This window comes from Arachis stenosperma, chromosome 5 (genome assembly GCF_014773155.1).
Source record: "Arachis stenosperma cultivar V10309 chromosome 5, arast.V10309.gnm1.PFL2, whole genome shotgun sequence".
Lineage (NCBI taxonomy): Eukaryota > Viridiplantae > Streptophyta > Magnoliopsida > Fabales > Fabaceae > Arachis > Arachis stenosperma.
Window position 1 is genome coordinate 140,157,550 of NC_080381.1, and position 21,031 is coordinate 140,178,580.

General features: G+C 29.3%; 2 protein-coding genes across 2 annotated transcripts; one reads left to right on the top strand and one right to left on the bottom strand.

Moving 5' to 3' along the window:
- The first annotated feature begins 893 nt into the window (after window positions 1-893).
- On the top strand, window positions 894-4,387 carry LOC130981670 (trihelix transcription factor DF1-like). The gene is made up of 2 exons (XM_057905303.1): window positions 894-1,475; window positions 2,192-4,387. Exons 1-2 carry the CDS (start codon window positions 1,111-1,113, stop codon window positions 3,816-3,818), a joined length of 1,992 nt encoding a protein of 663 aa, XP_057761286.1. The 5' UTR covers window positions 894-1,110; the 3' UTR covers window positions 3,819-4,387.
- Window positions 4,388-17,475: 13,088 nt separating this feature from the next.
- On the bottom strand, window positions 17,476-20,479 carry LOC130981684 (trihelix transcription factor DF1-like). Its single transcript, XM_057905323.1, has 2 exons — window positions 20,059-20,479; window positions 17,476-19,308 (listed from the first exon to the last, which is right to left on the bottom strand). The coding sequence occupies exons 1-2, from the start codon at window positions 20,421-20,423 to the stop codon at window positions 17,976-17,978; spliced, it is 1,698 nt and encodes a 565-aa protein (XP_057761306.1). The 5' UTR covers window positions 20,424-20,479; the 3' UTR covers window positions 17,476-17,975.
- Between the last annotated feature and the right edge of the window lie 552 nt (window positions 20,480-21,031).

Genomic DNA, 21,031 nt, shown 5'->3' on the forward strand with positions numbered 1-21,031 from the left:
AGACCCCTCTTATTAAATACAATGCAAGAAGCACTGAAAGCACACATCACTAACCCGCTGAAATCTAAATAAAACCACACCATAGATTAAGCTCAATCATTAAAGGTCAATGCATATATAGATCCATTTCTAGGGGCATTTTCGTCATTTCCATGCAAATGATAATCTTCATCTTATTTCATCCTTAGAAAAAAAATATATAATTTTTATTAAAAGAAAATAAAATTAAAAAGTAAAAAAAAAAAAAAGCTGACCTAGATGGGCCGGCCTTTAACTAAATTTAGCTGCACAGACAAAAACCAACTTATATCTATATCGTCTCCTTGTGCAGCTGTTCAAAACACTCTGAAACTGGTTAATATAATTTAATAAGAAATAACTAATTAATTATTATATTTTTCTCTGTACAAAATTAAATAAATAATTAATATTTCTGTATATATCTTTCTGTGCCACTTTATTATTATATGTAAGAGAGGGAAATCCCAGGTTCATGAATTTACATCTCACCCCCCCAGATGATACCTCTGGAAAAAACATTTTAATAAAATTTAGTAAACGATTCAAGATTCCCACCTTAAATTTTTTTTCTAAAAAGTAATAATGTAAAAATAAAAAAAGGAAAAACAACCTTACCGTAATTGGTATCATTTAATAAGTATCTAAAAAATAAATGAATAAAATTAAATAAAATATAAAAAATGCAAATTATTATTACTACTTATTGAGATTGGCAATGCAAGCAGATCCCACCGAAATAATATATAATATAACAATATAAATAAAAATAAAAATAAAAAAATAAAATTCACCAAACACGCACACGTTCTCTCATACATAAACTACACAACACACATGATTATATATCATATGACAGTATAAGAGTATAACCCTATTTTCAAAAGAATTCACCACCCATTTTTTTTTTCTTCTTTTCTTTTTCTTTTCCGTTCTCACTTTTTTTCTTTTTAATTTTGCACCATGTATAAATTTTAATTTAATTTTAATTTTTGCTCCCCTCTGTAATTGCTTTGGTTCTGTGCTGTTTTCCGCAAAGAGAGAGAGAAAGAGAGAGAGACTACAGAAGGAAACAACAAAGAGAAGAGTCCTATGCTAGGGGACTCAGCTGTTTTGGGAACAGGAGGAGGCAGCTCTGGAGGAGCAGATGCAGTAGTCGCAACAACCGCGACTTTTTCTGCCGCGGCTGCTGTGGCTACTGCATCAGCACCACTACCATCACCACCACAGTCAGTATCAGCAGCACCGCATCATCATCATGACGGTGTTGCTGAAATGGGTGGTGGTGGTGGAGGTGGAGGATCGACCTCCGGGGACGACGAGAAAGGAGAGAGGAGCTTCGGCGGGAACAGGTGGCCGAGACAAGAGACTTTGGCTTTGCTCAAAATACGGTCGGATATGGACGTGGCGTTTCGTGATGCCAGTGTTAAGGGTCCTTTGTGGGAAGAGGTTTCAAGGTATGTAACAAATAATAACTCATTCGATTCTGATTTTATCTTCTTCTTCTTCTTTGCTCCTTGTCTTCATGTTTTATTAGCTTCTTCTTATCTGAGATCTGAAAATTCTTGTGATTTCATCTCCTGGTAATGTGTTTCACTTTTCAATTCGCTCTTCTCTCTCTTCCTTATCACCTATTAATTGCAGTGTTTTGTTATTTTCTTTCAATTCTTTTTTAAATTAAGCCTCTCTTATTTCTTTTCTCCCTAGGTGTTTAATTTTATTCAAGCATAGGTAATAGGTGTGTTTATTAAAAATAAGAATAATAATAATTTAGATGCGTATGTTAGTTTGTGCAGCATAGCATCTGTCTATATATGACTTATTGGATGCGGTGAGTGATTTTTGTTTTCTTTACTGACATTGATTTTATGGGATATGCTGTATTCTATTTTTCCCAATTAGTTACCAGCGTGAATTGAGTCTCCGAAAAGCAAGATTTTCTTAGTTGGGAAATTGAAAGTAATTAAGCTAATTAGATGGATTGCAAAATGTTCCAACTTGGATTCATGTGTTTTCCGTGGCAAACATACATATATCATGTCTTGTGATTCAGTTACTCTCTAATCTCTAATGTTGTGTATGTTTATTCATTATCTTATGCTTCCATCCCATCTATCCTAGCCTAATTAATGAATTTGGGGGGGTTAATTTAATTAATGAATGAATTAATCAGGAAGCTAGCAGAGCTTGGATACAAGAGAAACGCGAAGAAATGCAAAGAGAAATTTGAGAATGTGTACAAGTACCACAAGAGAACGAAAGATGGTAGAAGTGGAAAATCTGAAGGAAAAACATATAGGTTCTTTGATCAATTAGAGGCACTTGAAAACAACCCAATTATTCATTCCCCAGCATTACCTCAAAAATCAGCATTGCAAGCAACACCAGTTTCAATGGTAAAAACAACTGCATCATTGCCATCCCCTCCAATAATTACAACAATGCCACAACAACAACAGGTAGTAGTAGCAAGTAGTGGCACCAACACAACATCAGCACCACCTATTAGTATTGCTACTGTTCCATCAATAGCTCCTACTACTATTTCAATGCCTCAAATTCAACCCAATAATAGTAATAATAATAATAATAGTAGTAATAATAATAATCCTGTATATTTTCCTCCACCACCACCACCGCCACCTGCTTCATCTTTTCCGAGTATTCCGGCGGAGCTACTCTCGAATTCGAGCTCTTCTTCGACTTCGTCGGAGGAGACGATCGAAGGAGGGAGTAGGCGGAACAAGAGGAAGAGAAGGTGGAAGGAGTTCTTTGAGAAGCTAATGAAGGAGGTGATAGAGAAGCAGGAGGATCTGCAGAAGAGGTTCCTTGAAGCAATAGAGAAGAGGGAGAAAGAGAGATCCGCTAGAGAAGAAGCATGGAGAGTTCAGGAATTACAAAGAATCAATAAAGAGAGAGAGATTCTCGCTCAAGAGAGGTCCATCGCCGCCGCCAAAGACCAAGCCGTCATGACCTTCTTGCACAAAATTGCCGACCAACAAAACCTTCCTACACCGCCATTCAACAATGTTTCTCAACCATCACCACCGCCACCACCGCCTCCTCCACCACCACCACCGCCACAACAAACGCAACCTACCCCGCCGGTGGTGGTGCCGCCATTACCCACACCGCCACGGCCGCCACCAAGCATGGAGATGGTGAAAGTTGTTGATAACAACAACAACAACAATGGAGAGAATAACAATAACAACAATAATAATAATTCGTCACCGCTGGCGGCGAGTTCTTCGCGGTGGCCGAAAGCTGAAGTTGAGGCGCTGATAAACCTGAGAACAAGCCTTGATGCGAAGTACCAAGAGAATGGACCAAAAGGACCATTGTGGGAAGAGATTTCAGCGTTGATGAAGAAGCATGGTTATAACAGGAACGCTAAGAGGTGCAAGGAGAAGTGGGAGAACATCAACAAGTACTTCAAGAAAGTCAAAGAGAGTAACAAGAAGAGGCCTCAAGATTCAAAGACTTGTCCCTATTTTCACCAGCTTGATGCTCTTTACAGGGAGAGGAATAGCGGCAAGCATGACGCTGCTCCCGCCATTGTCACTACAACGCCGTTAATGGTAAGGCCGGAGCAGCAGTGGCCTCCTCAGACGGAGCAGCCGTCCTCGCAGCCACGAGAAGTAACCATGGAAGACGCTCGGAAGGGAGGCAATGATGAGGATGAGGACGAGGAGAAGGATAATATTGGTGATGAAGACGACGACGAAGACGATGATGATGACGACGAAGGTGGTAGTAACTTTGAGATTGTGGCAAGCAAGCCAGTTTCTGCCGAGTGAGAAGGCCCAAAAGAAGAAAAGTTGGACCAATGAGATTAAAGTTTTGTGGGGCAGGGGTTGTCGGGAATTAAAGGTGAGTGGTGGTGGCGGCGGCGGCGACGGCAGTGGTGGTGGTGGTTGAGGAGAATTTGAATATGGAAATGCATGTGTAAGACACATGGGTATAGAATGTGGATTGGTGGGGGTTCTTGCTACCATAGCATATAGTCACTAAAAGATTATATGTTCTTTTTTCTTTAATTTTATTTATAGCAAGAGAATTATTTATTTTTTTGAGCTAAATAAATAAGGTAGACAGAAAAGAGAGATGATTATTCAGGCTTATTAAGAAGCTTAAGGCTCCACAATAATAATATGAATAATGAGACCTTGATGAATGTTTGTTTGCTGTTGTACTAGCTGTTTTTTCTTCTTAGCTTCTTTTTCTTTTTTTTACTTCTATTATTCCTTCTTGTTTCATGTATCATGGTGATGTAAATGGGATAGGAGGATGGGGATCTGCTTTTTATTTTCTTTTCAAATTTTGTTATTATTACAATTACAATGTTGATTGTCAGTGATTTATATTCTCTTCTGATCTCTTGTTTTGATTAACTAACTAATTGTTCTTTTTCTGTTTCTATATCAATAATTTGCATGCACAAATTAAACACATTATTAGAAAAATGATGAGGAGATAAAAAAAACAAAAGGGAATGAGAAAGTGAGAATGAGAGCTTAAAATTGTAGGGACATAGAGTAAGGGAAAGGGCAGTGTATATATTGTAAGAATGCAAAGGGCCCTTAGAGTAGCAGAAAATGCCAGCATCACACATGGAGTCATAAAATCCTTGAAAGGAAGGAGGGTCCCATTAGGAATCTTGTGAGTTGTTGATAGATGCTGATGATCATGATATGTATAAGAACCAACAACCTAGCTACTTAACACTTATACTACCATTGCATATATACCATTTTGTAAATAAGGGTTTTGCTAAGTACACTTAATTAATTAAACTCTTATATGATGTACCTATTTACGGATAACTAACTTTGTATGAAGTTGATAATTAAAAATTATTAAATAATTTAATCGATTTAATTAAATTATTATCTAATAATTTTTAATTATTAATTTTAGATAAAATTAACTGAACTTAAATTTTTATCATATCTTAATTATTGTGATGATCAATACTCATGAGTATTAAGAAAAAGATGTATTAGGGTTAATCATCCCTCATCAGCCTCATAATCCATTAATCCAACATGTTGCTGACATTTTTTTATCTTTTAATTTGTCAAGCTTCCAATGTCATCAGTCTCATCAGCTCCACTTATTATAATTAATTATTATGTGTTTTTTTCCATGAAAGTGATAAATTAACTCATTTTGTTAAGATAATTAAGGGTGACTCATAAGATAAATAATGACTAAAAATTACACTTCATCTTATAATCATGGAGTTTGAAATTAGCTAAAATTTATAATACAAAATACAAATTAAACAATAATGGAGGAATTTTCATATGGAATATAATACATACCTAATTTTAACACCTCTATAATCTGGTATTTGAAAATATTGGAATATAACTGCGGAGATTATTTTGTTATGTTTTTGGTATATTTTTTATATGTAAATATGAGAAATGCAATAATTGAGGAATTTTCATATGGAATACTACAGCTCAGTATATTTTCCTTTAAGCTTACAGGCATAATGATTTGATGGGTTATGGCTGGGTATCCTATTCGGCGCTGTTTCCATTTTCTAATTCTCTAATATATATTTTTCAACTTTTTTCTTTGTTGGGATTTAATTTAATAATGTGACCAATAAAGTAAATTATAATACATAACCTTCAATCGCATATGCTTAAGTGTTCCCATAATAAAAAATATGCTGGGTTTTGTTTATAATTTAATATTTTGTGAAAATGTTGAATACTTATTATGAATGCAAGACTTTTTTTTTTTTTTTACTTTTATAACATTTAAGATTTTCTTAATTAACCACATTCAAATTATTCATTAAATTGCTGACAATGTTAGTACTAGATACTTATATCTTTTATATTTTTTTTTAATCACTCTTCGCGTTTCTCTTTAAAATATTTTTACTTTTCCTAAATCATCAGATACTTAAATTAAAAAATAAAAAAACTATATCTATACAAGTAGCTAGTGCTTAGATATATATATATACTTTGACAATCTACTAATTTAAATAATAAGTAGTTATATTTTTTCATTAATAAGATTTAATTACTTTGGTTCATATTTTACTTGTTTGCAAATTGTTCAAATTAAAATATGCAGGTCATCACTTTTGGATTTGTGATATATAAATATAATATTTGTTGCTACCACCCAAATCTCCCTCTATTAGTTTTATTAATTAGTTTTGGCAGTAATAATGCAAAAAAGATCCCGTTTTAAGAATAATTTACGTTTATTCTTACAATTATATAATACTTATTTAATAATATAATTATATATTATCACAAATATAATTACAATGTCATTTTTATATAAAAAATTGCATAAAACATGTTTATTCATGTGTCTTTCTATCTTTTGAGGGGAAATAACATAACATAAGAAAAAAAAATGAATTTAGAAATAACCAAAAAATCCATAGATAAAAGAAAACGTGTTTGTTATTATCTTGTTATATATACTTAGCTTTAATTAAATTAAAGAATAAAGTTTACTTTAATAATCAAATTGATAAGTTACAATTCTAGTGGAACACTCAACCGTACCGTATTATTAAAGGTATCATATTATATATATTATATATTTGAATTATTAGTACTTTTCGTACACAGCACTTGAACTTATTCTTTCTTTCTTTTAGTATACTACCATTGAACCTAATCTTGTATTAATCTCATGCGTTAATCACTAATTAAATAGATTCCTTAGCTTCTGGTTATGATCTCAAAACCGAAATTCCTTCACGCTGCTTCTTCTGATTTTTTTATTTTATGTGCTAATTAATTTTTTTTAATTGATGGGTAAAAATTAAGATAAGATAAAAAAAATGTTAAGAAAAAGAGACTCATTAGTCATTAATTAATTCTTTTTATTTAAAAAATTGGACTAAAACCCAGACAAAAAAAAATCATTAACTAATTCAATTAATTAGGAAAAACCCATAATGCATAAAAAGAGTGAAAAAGATAAAGAGAAAACAAAATAATTGCATACATGGTGTTTTGTTACCCACAAGAACTTAAAATATATTCGATATATATCAATCATTCTAAAAAATCTAGTGTATATTTTGATGATGTATATGAGTTTATATATACATAAAAATTATTCTGAAAAATTGGAGATGCCATGGAGATGGCAATAACATTGACTTGGGAGGAGTATGTCCTACAATGGTGGGTATTTGCATGTTGGTGGACCCCACCTAAAATAATAATAATTGAATGTCATTGCATGCATTTACCGCACCTACGGATTGGAATAAATATTCTGTTACATAGCAACAGTTTCAGACATAAAACGCAGCAGTTCCAGTTGCAGTTGCATTTGCAGTTTCAAAAAGAAAGTAAGAGAGAGATGGTACTACTCTTGAGTCTTAACTGTTAATCCATCAATCACTGTTCACTGTACATTCTCCATTCTTTCAATTCCATCCAACACAATTTCAAATTTAGTTATCTACCTACGCACTCAAAACTAGAGAATTTAACTTGAACAAAATAAAAAGATTTATTGCATTGGGTTAATGTTTTTAGAGACTACTCACCTGAAATTTTTTGGCTTAAAAAAATCTAGAAGTCAATTATATTATAAGTCTAAATTAAGATCATATTCTACGTAATAGAAAAAAAATTAACGAATGATTTTTTATGAAATTTAACTGTAAAAAATGATAAATACTGAGGATAAGAATTCTATAAAGATATTTTTTTTTAATTTTAATTCTTATATTTCTTGAATTTTAGATTAACTTGATTGGTCGAATTCTCGAAAGTACATTATTTTTATTTGACTTTAAAATAATAATTGACTGGTGACTTTCCGTTTATCTTGTTATAGTTTTTTATTAATAATTTTTATATAAAATTAATAATTAAGATATAAATATGTATTATATTAAGCAATTTAGTGAAATACGATAAATTATATAACAAATTTTAAATATTATTTTCACATACATTTTTATATGATGAGTAGCTACACAATTTTTTTTTTCTATAATGTAAATATGATTCAAATTTGTTGGTCTTTTTAAGTTTATTTAAGAACTAATTTCATCCATCTTATTTGTTATCTCAAACTATTTTAGTTTATTAAAGTTTATAAAAACTAAATGACTCACATATGTATATATAAAGAGGAAGATTAATTCAAAATTGTTACTTTACATAAAGGTGTAAAATAAACGAGTCACATTATTTGTTGTTGGATTTTATTTTCATATAGTGTCTTTAACTAATTACACATGGAATGTTTTGTGCTCATTTTTAGATTTGTTGTCAGCAACAGATGTGTTGATTTTCTCTCTCTCTCTCTCTCTCTCTGGTTTTTCTATTCTATCTATATATTTATTAGTTTATTATTACTATGCAAATTTCTCATGATGATTTTAATTATCTTTTGCTATAATTTTTTCTTTTTTTCTATGTTTTTTTTATGGCGAATGTTATTTTTACTAATCCAATTTAAGATAACTTTCTTTTATAATCCTTTTTTTTTTGTAATTTATAATTAATTTAACTTTGATCAGAGTGGCTTCACCAATCAAATAAATAATAAACATTAGCAAAAATGGTATTGTACATTAGTTACTCTGAAGGAACAGAGAAGACATTTATTTTGAAGTCAGAAGGGACTGAACCCAAATTTTCAATAAAACTTTCAAATCATCAAACAAATAATAAAGACACCTTTGTTCAATTGGAATCTTATTACTATTCAATATGTAATGTAACAAACATCATTGGAAACAGTGCTGATAAAATAGTAAATTTAGAAATTAAATCAGGGTCCTTACTTATTAATTATTATAGACCCATGCAATGTTGTTATAAATATAATGTAGCTACCTAGCTATAGACTATAGTCCTTGTTGCGCATATTGTCCACTATATATATATATATATATATATATATATATACACTCATATATCAAATCCATCACAAACCTGTTTTTATTTCCGACAAAAAGAATAAGTATTATTATTCACAATTTAATTATCAAAGTTTTTTGTTTTCATTATTTTTAAATTAATGTGAGTGTAATCATTGCTTTTGGAGAGTGTATACATATTGTATGGACCAAATATAAGAAAGTGCATCATCTGAAAAAGGTGGATGCCATTGAAGCAGGTGTTGTCCATGATGGTCCATGGGGATGCTCAATTTCATCACCTTTATATTCCATTTAGAGGGTACTCTATTCTTGGTGCTTTAATTTTATATATTTAATTTATGATAATTCACGTTAATAAATTAAATAGATCTCAAATTTGTGTATATTTTCAAAATAAAAAACTTAACGTGAATCTCTTCATGTATAAATATATATAAATTGAATTAGTGTAATTTGATTTAGCATGAACAGTAAATCAAATAAGATTGAGCCAATTTATTATGAGTTTTGGTGGTTTGAATTGGTCTAAATCGATTTAGTTAAAAAATGTACATCGAATGAAGTAAATCGAAGCACACTCATTCGATTTATCAGAACATGATGTATTATATGTAATCGAATTAGATATGAAATTAGAAAATTAAATATTGAATGCTCATAATAAATCGAATAAGCATAATTCGATTTATTCAAAATAGTGGCTATGATAAATCGAATCAGTTTAGGCCGATTTACGATGGATTGAGTTATATATATATATATAAATGGAATTTGAATAATTTAATTTAGTGTGAAACTAATTTATTATATAAATATTATCTGTAGTTAAATTTCTTATGATAGTGGAACACAATGTCTACTGATGAGAATAGTTTAATTCGATTTATATAAAAATATGGTTTGGAGATCAACGTAAAATTTGTTATAAATTTATTTTAAATTTATTTTTTTATAAATAATATTTGTTATTGATTTATAACAATAATTTTTGAGTTTTCTACTAATTTAATATGTATAGAGAACTATTTTTAAATGTATTTTTTTTAATTTTTATAATTATTTAAATATTGAAAAATTGTTACTTAATAAAAAATGATTGTAATGGTTATAAAATCGTTCTTTAAAATAGTCAAAAGAGAACGATTTTATTTTATTGCTATAACTTAATGAAAAATTAAACTTTAATAGCAATATTATAAAAATCGTTGTCTAAAATCATTTAACATAACGGTTTTAAAGTATAGCAACTTTGGCAACGATTTTTAAGCGTATCTTTTGTATAATAATTATTTAAACAACATTAAAAAACCGTTGTTTAAAAACAAAAATTCTAGTAACGATTATAAAACCGTTCTTTAAAATAATCAAAGATAACGATTTTATTTTGTTACTATAAAATAATGAAAACTAAACTTCAATAATAACATTATAAAAAATCATTGTCTAAAAATCTAAAACCATCTAAGAGAACTGAGTGGCTCATGGACACTCACCTCACTAAAAAGTATAACATGAGGATCAATTTGAGCGAAAACTACTCCTCCAAAAAAATTAAGAAAATTAATACAAAATTCTTCTTAAAATTGAACTGTTCTCCAATTCCAACCACCGTTAACCAGCAGATATGAGATCCGGCAACTCCGACGCCAGTTTGGCAAGTAGTGTAACATCCACTAGCAGAATAATTATAAAAACTTCTCAAATAGTATTAACTTACAAAAATAAAATCTGATAAACCGGTATCTTAACATATATTGGGTAAGCACTAAGAAAAAAATTCAACAATATTAGTTAGATTATTTTTTTATCAATAGTAGATGTAAGTTTATTTGTTGTAATTTTTTTTAGTGAGAGTACATAAAGAATACATAATATATAAAATGTAATAAATCAACAGATTTTTTTAAGGAAATTTTTCATTTTCTTCAATAATGGGAAGAATTTATTTTTCTCTGTTAATTTTTTGGCAGCGCGGTAACTTAGAGGAAGAGGTGTGTGGCGCGAAACGCAAAGAAGACAGAAAAAAAAGGTGCGGCTTGGGCTGCAATTCTGGTCCTGATAGAAAGGAGGAACAAGACTTTCTGTTAGGAGAAGAAGGCGAGCGGTAGTGACGCAGAAGACGTGCGGCGCAGTGACTCCGAAGAAGACAACGTTAGGAAGAAGACACGTGCAGAGCAGTGACACAGAAGAGAAAAGGAAAAAGAAGATAGTGACAGCGGAGCTGAGGCCGCCGCCGATAGTGAGAGAGAGCAAGCGATGATCTTCAGAGAAAAGATAATATTATATGTAAAATTATTGTATCGAAGTTGATACAAGAGTCATGCTATTTATAAAATATTTTTAACTAATCTTATAAATATTTATCTACTAACTATTAGCCATTACTAATTTAACTCTCAATTATTAACAACTCTAATAATATTTTAATATTCTCTCTTAATCCCTCCGGTTTTACCTAAATTAATTTTTTTATAATTTATTACTGTAATTTTTTTGTGGGAGTACATAAAAATTACATAGTATGTAAAGTATAATAACTCAATAAATATCTTTTAAGAAGATTTTTCATTCTCTTTAACAATGAGAATAACTTATTTTTCTATCTTTTATCCCCTTTTAATTTATCAAATTATAACATTACAGCTTGAACAGGACATGAAATTTTTTTTAAACAATAAGAGTATATAGATCCAAATAATACTCACAAGAACATTGATAGATATAACCAAAAGTTTGAAAAATTATCATTTATAAAAAATTATTTCTTTTATTATTTTTATCGTATTTTAAAAAAATTTTAAATATATTTTATTATTTTGATATATTTTTATTTGTGTCTAAAATCTAAATCTTGTGAGTGATTTATAGAATTATAGTAGTTTACTATTCTATTTTATTGAAAAATCTAGTCTAAACTGAGTAGCCCATGTACACACTCCTCTTTTACCGGAACTTCTCAAAAAATTGAGAAAATTTACATGAATTTTTTTTTAAATTGAATTAAAATTGAAGTGTTTTCGAATTCAAACCGCTGTTAACACAACAGATATGAGATTATAAAAAAAATAAGGTAAGAATAAAAAATATGTATAACTAAGAGTTTATGATTAAATAGAAGAAAAAAAATAAATAAGAATCAAAAGCACCATTAATTTTTAAGCCACATCTGAAATTGACAAAAAAATTGGTGTTATTGTTAAAAAGGAGAAAGAAAAAGCATTCCCAAAATTAGGAATTAAGAGTCATACTATACATAATATCAACATATGTCTTTCTTTGTCTTATAGATTTTAACACATATTCTCTCAATTAAGAATTGACAATTTTTCGTTCATTTCTCTTTTTCTTCACCTATGTCATGGGTGAAATGACTTCAATAATCTTTGGTAACTCCCTTCTTTAAAAATAACCTTATCTTGCCAATGAACCTTAGTTCAAATGGTATATCTCTTCCTTCCCACCTCAAAAGTCTAGGATTCAAACCTTAGAAATTGCAATTGAAAAAAAAAATATAGTAAAAGTATGAGAAGTGTGTGAATGTATTGTGTACTTAGAATCGGGGTTGTCTAATCCATTAAAAAAAAAAATTTATCTTCAAAGTTACAAGGTTATTGAGTTGAGGATAAGCATGTCTTTTTATTGAATTAGTAACTATATAACTTCATTTGAACTATTTTCAATCATTCTCTTATCTAATATAGTAATTAGCAACTGATTATTGTGTTACGAAAAGAATTGATAAAAAAATATATTGGGCTGAGAATAATATAATTTCTTAGTATTATATAAAAATATAATTTTGAGAATTAATGTAATATTTTTTTTTTATTTGAGTGAATCACATAATATTAAATTATTTTAGTTTATTTATGTATTTTTTCCTTTAATTTAAAACGTTTAAATTATTTTATAGTTCTTAATTATATTGATTTTAATAATATTATATTGTTCTTCTTTCAATTTATGTCAATGGGTCAAGTAATCCACGACTAATAATTCAAAATGATTAATCTCAATATATAGAATTATTTCTCCTGAGAAAAGAAATTGACCCTATTATAATTAGAGGTCAAATAATGTGCATATCCTAAGTAAGACCTATACATTATTCTTAGAATAACAATTTTCTTTAATTTTCTTTCGCAATCACAACTAACTCACATGATATATAAAGAGTATCTATTTAAATAGATTTTTAAAAAGAAATATATTGAATGCTTTTGTTTTTAAAATTTTTTTATTATTTTAAAATTTTTAAATTCTATAAGAATAAGACACATAAATCATTACGTTATATTTTTTAGAATTTATTTATTTAAATAAAAACAATAAATCTGACTAAGATATGAACTATATATATCTTTTATTAAATTTAAAGATCTTAATATAATAAAAAAGTTGAAAACAAAAATATTCATTACAAAATTTTTTTAGAGATGTATTTAAATATATACTCATATATAATATAAATACTATATATATATACATAACATACAGCACAACTTGGAGAAGATCCAAATTAAAGAAGCCGCATCAACCCCGAAATTAGATGCTCTTTAGAGCTATATATTAATGTATAACAATAAAAAATTAATTTTGCAAATAGTTGTGGTCCAAGTCCAACTCCTTAATTAATTTGCTATTAATCTAAACAAAAGGGAACAGTGTGAGTTCTGTCCTGGTTCTGCTTGGCGGGATGTGTGTCATATATATCATTGGTTACTAAGTAATCCATTTTTCAAGACCATAAGATCATGGTTTTGTCAAGTTTCAAATAATAATTAAAATTTATAGAATATGATTGATGACTTTTGCGTGATGGGGCATATAAAAGTTAATCTAGAGACTTTGGGATATAATTAGCTGAAGTAAGCAATGATTAATTATATTATTATTTAGTAAAGCACATATATATATAAGCTGAAAAGGACATGTGTTATGCTGTTGCGAACTCTCTGAAAGCAATTGCTAAATCATTACTACTATTCACTACTAATTAATACCTTAATCCAACTTAATTAAGCAATCATTAGTTTAATTGGTAAAATCTTGTTTTTATGTCTCACAACATAGAAACATATGCCAATTGTGGAGGACTTTGGGCTTTTTTTCTTTAATGGGCCAGCAAGGCGTTTAACAGTTGAGCCCATTAGACCTATATATCTGACTCAGAGCCCATTTACCAATAATGGAAAGACCATTTATCAATTTTTTACCCAACTTGGTAAATCAAATTGTTAACTCACTCGTACACTTAAGATGAAAACTCAGGTGCATAATTTGATTGATTTGACTAAATTTTTATCTAACGACTCTCAACTATCAACTTCATGTGAAGTCGACTGCACCTGAGTTTGCATCTGCACTTAAACAAATGTGATGATTTAGTGCTAGGGTTTTAATTTTTTATTTTCTCTTTTTATATTTTTTTATGAAATATTAAAAATAAAAAATACAAACACAAACTTAATACACCTTTTTTTTTCTTTTTCTTGCAGCTACTATATAAATGTTCTTATTTGTCCTATGTATGTGTGGTGCACTTGTTCTTGACGTGAAACATGTACCTTACCATTCTTCAAGATGCCTTTTGTTTTGCCAATATATTGCATAAAATGGGACCACTCAGAAAAATAGACTTTATGATTTTGTTTTTTTCTTTTTATTTAATGGAAAAAATCTTTTCTTTTTTTAAATGAATTGCAACATCATCCGTCAAGTCATTCAGCCAGTATAAGACTTGTCAAAATAATGCAATTAAATCCCCTCTCCTAATACAATCTTTAATTTTTAACTTTTATTGATATTTTCAGTGAATTTTCTTGTCACCCAAATAACACATTTTCAATTTTCAAACAAAATGTTCCTATCATGAGACGCACTTTATTCACTTATTAATTAAATTTAGTAATTTCTCTAATAAAATGGACAAAAAAATTCCTAAATTCTAAGTGAAGCAATATGACTGAACAATAAGAAAGTGATATGTAAATAAATTTTTATATATAGTCAAATGTTTTATTTGTTAAATAAAAAATAAGTGAATTAAAATTTGACTAAATGATAAAAACACAATTTTAAGATTTTTTTTTAAATTTAATTTCACATATCACATGCTCATTGCTCCACCATATTATTCCCTCAAAAAAAAAAATTTTTTTTTACTCCAACTCATCCTACCATTTACCTTTAAATTTTATTCCACAAAGTAAAGGAAAACTTAAAGATTTGATTCATAGTAAAAGTTAAAAATTAAAAATAAAAAATTTATTCCACCAAGTATATATATGTACGGAATCAAGCAAATTAAAAATGCTGAAATAATTGGCCGTACCTGGCTGTATGTACAATCATTTTTTGTTTAGCTAACAAGCGATAAGGAAGGGACACAAATTGTTATTGTTATTGTATGTTGTACCTTGCATTATTATTTTATAGAATAAGGAGAAACAATACATATGACATTGGCAACAAGACAAGAGACCTATATACATTTATCAAGCAACAATAATTGTTTGAGAAGAGTAGCAAATTAATTAAAGTAATAACTCAGAGTGACTGAAGGGATTATATCAAAACCAAAAACTTTGCAATTTAGGTATATGGTCAAAATTAAATACAATTATATATATATATATATATATATATATATATATATATATTTTATGTATGTGCAGTCAATTTATATGATAATATGAATTTAATTTTAATATACTGTTGATATAAAATAATTTTATATATATATTTAATTATATAATATTATATCAATAAAAATAATTATTTTTTATATTAATTATATAAATAATTATTTAAAAAATAGATATAATTATACAACTATATAAAATATTTTACATTGTCAAAACATCAAATATTATCTACTTGATTCTATATGTTATCTCATTGCGCCTTGTATTATGGTCAATTATTTGTTTATTTATGTTTTCTTTTTCTAAAACCTTCTCGGTGATTCTAATATATCATTATTATATTATAGTGTTGATCCAGAAATAATTGGTCTGAAAAAAAGTCAACACGGATGAACATACGATAGTATGTAATATTGTAAATTTGTAATTACTAATGAAATACAATTTTTTTTTTGTAACACACACATATACTTGATGGTGGACCCAATAAATGGTGGTTCTAGTAAAGTTGTCATCTTGTGGCAATTGTAGCTCCGAAGAGGGTGTAAATAATTAAATGTTAATAATAATTAATTAGAACAAAATTGTGACATTAGAAACTAATTAGTACTTTATCTTATAAATAATTAATTATAGTTGGTTCTCTTATCATCACCCCCATTACATGTAGTGATTATTTTTATCAGATAATGAAAAATTAGGGGTATATTAACAAAGGAAACAATAATATTGAATTTCTTTCTTATAAACGACTATGGTATGACTTAAAAGCTTGTTTGGGTTTGTGAAAATTTTTTGAATGTTGACTTTTAGTGCTTTTATCTTTTTAGAATTTTATTTAAAAATAAAATAAAATCATTTTTTATTTTCTATAATAAAAATAGATAATTTCTAAGCAATTCTTTCGCAAATAAAAAATAAAATAAAATAATTATAAAAAAAATTTAATTGTATTATTATGATTAACATTAACCATTTCAAATAATAAATTCTATTTAATAGTATGTTCACACTAATTTCAATATAAAAAAATTCCGAATTAATTAACAATATCACCCACACAAGACACAACCACAATACTTCCAAAAAAATGAAAGTACAAGAAAGTGGTTTGAGTGGCATCTCCACCACCCTAATGGAACTATATATATATATGGAAAAATTTAAGGGCTATAATTTTATTAAATTCTAACGAGTATATAACTATTAAAAAAATAAATAATTTTATATTATTAAAAATATTATTGACAATTATTTAATAACTATAAATTACAAAAGTTATCGACTCTCTAATACTCCTCTATATACATAGAAGGAAAATAAAATTACAACACTATAACTGGCCTGCATGTGACTCTCCTATGGCCATGGGCATGGGACCTCTCTCATTTACACTTTACAGTTTACACTAACAAACATATCTCATAAATTATTATTATAATTAAATAATCATAAGCCTGAAACCACTGAACATTGCTGCCACCATTTATTCTTTAGTTTGCCATGCCGGCCCATGTGACTCTTCCTTTTATTTTGATGGCGGCCGGAATATATAATGTGTCCCACAACCCCCAATCATCACCTTTTCATGCTCCAACTAGTATGTTTCAACTACCATTTCAATTTAATCAAACAACCATATATACATACTTTGATGCTATCAACGGTGGAAATTCAAGTGCAGTCGACTTTACGTGAAGTTGATATTTAAAAATCGTTAAATGATTTAACTGATTTGACTAAATTTTCATCTAACGACTTTTAAGTATTAACTTCACGTGAAGTCGACTTCATCTGAAATTTCACCCAACTAAATAGATCAAAATGTGGATTCTTTTTGTTATATTATATATTTACAGTTACTTCATTTTAATCGTAAATATTTTAAGTTATGCATATTTCTACAGATAATGACACTGAAAATCAGAAAAAATATCATTGAAAATTTGAAAAAAAAAATTAAAACAACAGTTGGTTTTCTCTATGTACGTCCTTATATAATTATAATCATATAATTATTATTATTTGATTAATAATGAATTGAATATTTTTCCTAGAGCAGGTGTATGTTTGTGGCATGATTTATGCACAACAATCTCTCTATGACAATTTTTTTTCCCAGTAACATTCTTAATTATAATCCCTCCCTCCCCAGAAAAAAATATATCTATTGAAATTAAAATTGAAATTTAAATAAGGTTGAAACTCAGGTGCAGTCGACTTCACGTGAAGTTGACAGTTGAGATCAGTTAGATGAAAATTTAGTCAAATAAGTCAAATCATCTAACAGCTCTCAACTATCAACTTCACGTGAAATCGACTGCAACTAAGTTTCATTTGAAATAAAAAGTATATGAAATAAGTTACTATATGCCTCCACCATTCAGAAACTTCCTTATCTTGTCTCATTATTATTCAACTGTGTCCACTGATGAAACTTTATTTGTCACAATCTGATAACGGTTCAATCCTTCTTCTTCTTCTTCTCCAACACTATCTCCGTCTTCTTCTTCTTCAACACCATCATCATCATACTCTTCTTCTTCTTCTTCATTTGATGCATTATTGTTGTCCTTGTTGGGTTCAGGTGGTGGCCTCCATTGTTGCTCAGGCTGAACCATCAAAGGCTCCATATTATTCTGGAAACTTCCAAAGGAGGTGTTGTTGCTAATCTTGTCTTTATAAAGAGCTTCAAGCTCATGAAAATAGGGACAAGTCTTGCTATCTTCACGCCTTTGCTTGTTACTCTCCTTCACTTTCTTGAAGTACTTGTTTATATTCTCCCATTTCTCTTTGCATCTCTTCGCACTTCGGTTGTACCCTAATCTCTGCATTCCACCTGATATATCCTCCCATAATGGAGCTTTTGGTCCATTCTCCATGTACTTCGAATCAAGACTTGTTCTTAGCCTTATCAATGCATGAACTTCACCCTTTGGCCACCTTGAAGACGAAGAACAACTCATTCTTTCAACTATTTCACTACTACTACTATTCTTTGCCTTAATTGTCTCTGGTTTCTGTATCTGTATCTGTGTCTGTATCTGTATCTGTGTCTGTAGTGATTGTGTTTCGTGGCCGGATAACTTGTGCAAGAGAGCGATAACAGCTGCATCTTTGGCCGCAGCTGTTGACCTCTCTTGCACAAGTACGTCGTGTTCATTGGCGATTCTTGACATCTCTTGCAACCTCCAAGCTTCTTCTTGTGCTACTCTTTCTCTTTCTCTTCTATCTATGGCTTCCAAGAACCTATTTTGCATCTCCTCTTGCTTTGCAAGGACTTGCCTAGTCAGCTTCCTGAAGTAGTCCTTCCATTTCCTCTTCTTCTTGTACCTCTCTTCCAACCCTTCATCTGAAGCTGTGGAGGATGATGGAGATGTTGGTGACGACGATGGTGATGAAAAAAGGTTCATGCTGTTGTTATTAGGAAAGGAATGTGGTGCAAAAGTAGTACTACTTATGTTGTTGGTTGTGGCTGCTGCAGTTAAAGTTGTTGACGGCAATGTCGAAGAACAGACTAGAGTAGGATTTGCTGGCAAAAGAGGTTGTGATGATTTTGGAAGAGGGTTTGTATTGAATTGATTGTGATTCTCAAGTGCTTGTAATTGATCAAAGAACTTGTAGGTTTTTCCTTCAGATTTTCCAGTTCTACCTTCTTTGGTTCTCTTGTGATACTTATACACATTCTCAAATTTTTCTTTGCATTTCTTTGCACTTCTCTTGTATCCAATTTCTCCTAATTTCCTGCATTATTATAATATTTGTATCACAAATATCTTTAGCCTTGGATTTTTGAGACATACAAGAAGGAAATTAAGTAAGAATATAAATAATTAAAGCTAATATATATTATATATATTTAATTAGTTATCTCAAAAAACAAAGGCTAATTGACTAGAAGGAATAAGGATTTGTGGTTCATATATAACTGATGATATGGGGTGTAACATATATATAAGACAAAAAAATGAAAGAAATGAAACTATATATGAACATTGAAATATCCAAGATAATGAGAAGAATAGAGAAAATTGATCACAAACAGTGAACCATATAATTTCAACCATCAATGAATTATATAGTCTTATCCTTAAAGGATATATTATTGCGGTTATTAGATGGACATTACATAAACGGCTCTCATAAAAACAAAATTCAATTAATTACAATTATTTGGATCTTCAAAATGAAATACATGGAAAAATAAAAATATTGATAATTGAATTCTATAGTGTTAATAATAGGAATAAAAAAAGAAAAGAAATCTAGAAACCAACAATAGTTCATAGATCTCCATGCATGATCTAGGAGGAGCTTCAAGACTTCAAGTTACAATATATATAGTTCATTCAAAACCAAAACTAATTTCAAAGAGAATGAAGAAGAGTAGAAGAGAAAGATGAACCGACAAAAAAAAACAATAATAGTAATAATAATAATAACAATAATATATATTTATTTATTAAGAATTATATATATTATGTTTTTATATACCTTGAAACTTCTTCCCATAGTGGACCTTTGAGAGTTGAATCACGAAACACTGAATCCATATCTGACCTTATCTTTAAGAGAGCCAAAGTTTCTTGCCGTGGCCACCGGTTTCCACCAAAGCTCATCTTATCGCCGCCGTCGTCGCCACCACCACCACCTTCTTCTGCTCTTCCCTTATTACTATTATTATTCTCTTCACTTGAATTTGTTGCATTCACTACTTCTTCTTCTTCTTCTTCTTCCATACCAACCACCACTTCACCACCACCCTTGACACCATCTTCTTCCGGTGCCGCCACCGCCGTAACCGCCATAACTGGCTTATTATTGATGAGAGAGAGGATGGATGAGTCCTCAAGCTGCATATAGCTATATAGAGAAAAAATAATAATAATAATAATAATTAGAAGAGAGAGGGTGAATACTCTAAAGGCTTTTTATGCGCATGGAGTATGCTTATTGAGGGTAATAATTTTTTTATTTTTATTTTTTTTTTTTTTGGGTTGGGATCTTTCTGTCTATTTCATCATAGAAAATTAGACATTAATTGAGCTCAAGCAACTTTCTTCCCGTGTGATGTAAATTATAACATACTTTTTAATATTTTTTTTCATTAATTGTTAGGCTATAGAGTCTTCTATTTTTTAAATATTATTTATTTATTTATTTGTGTTTTGTTCTTGTTTGATTGAAAATGAAAGACAAGCAAGAGTTACTTTGGCTTTCTATGTGTGTCACATACGTAAAGAATATAAGGTAAAAAATATAAAAAATAAATAATCCATTTTAAGGAAAATTATGATAAGGGAGAAATAATTTTTGTTATTTTATTATATTTGGGAAAATTAAAATAATTGAAGAGTTGTTGTAGTGGGAACAGAGTGTAGATAGCGACGATGAAGATAATAGGTTGGCCCATTTGCTTGTTGGGGGATTTTGGATTTCAGTGAACGTTTGGCAAATTGGGATTATT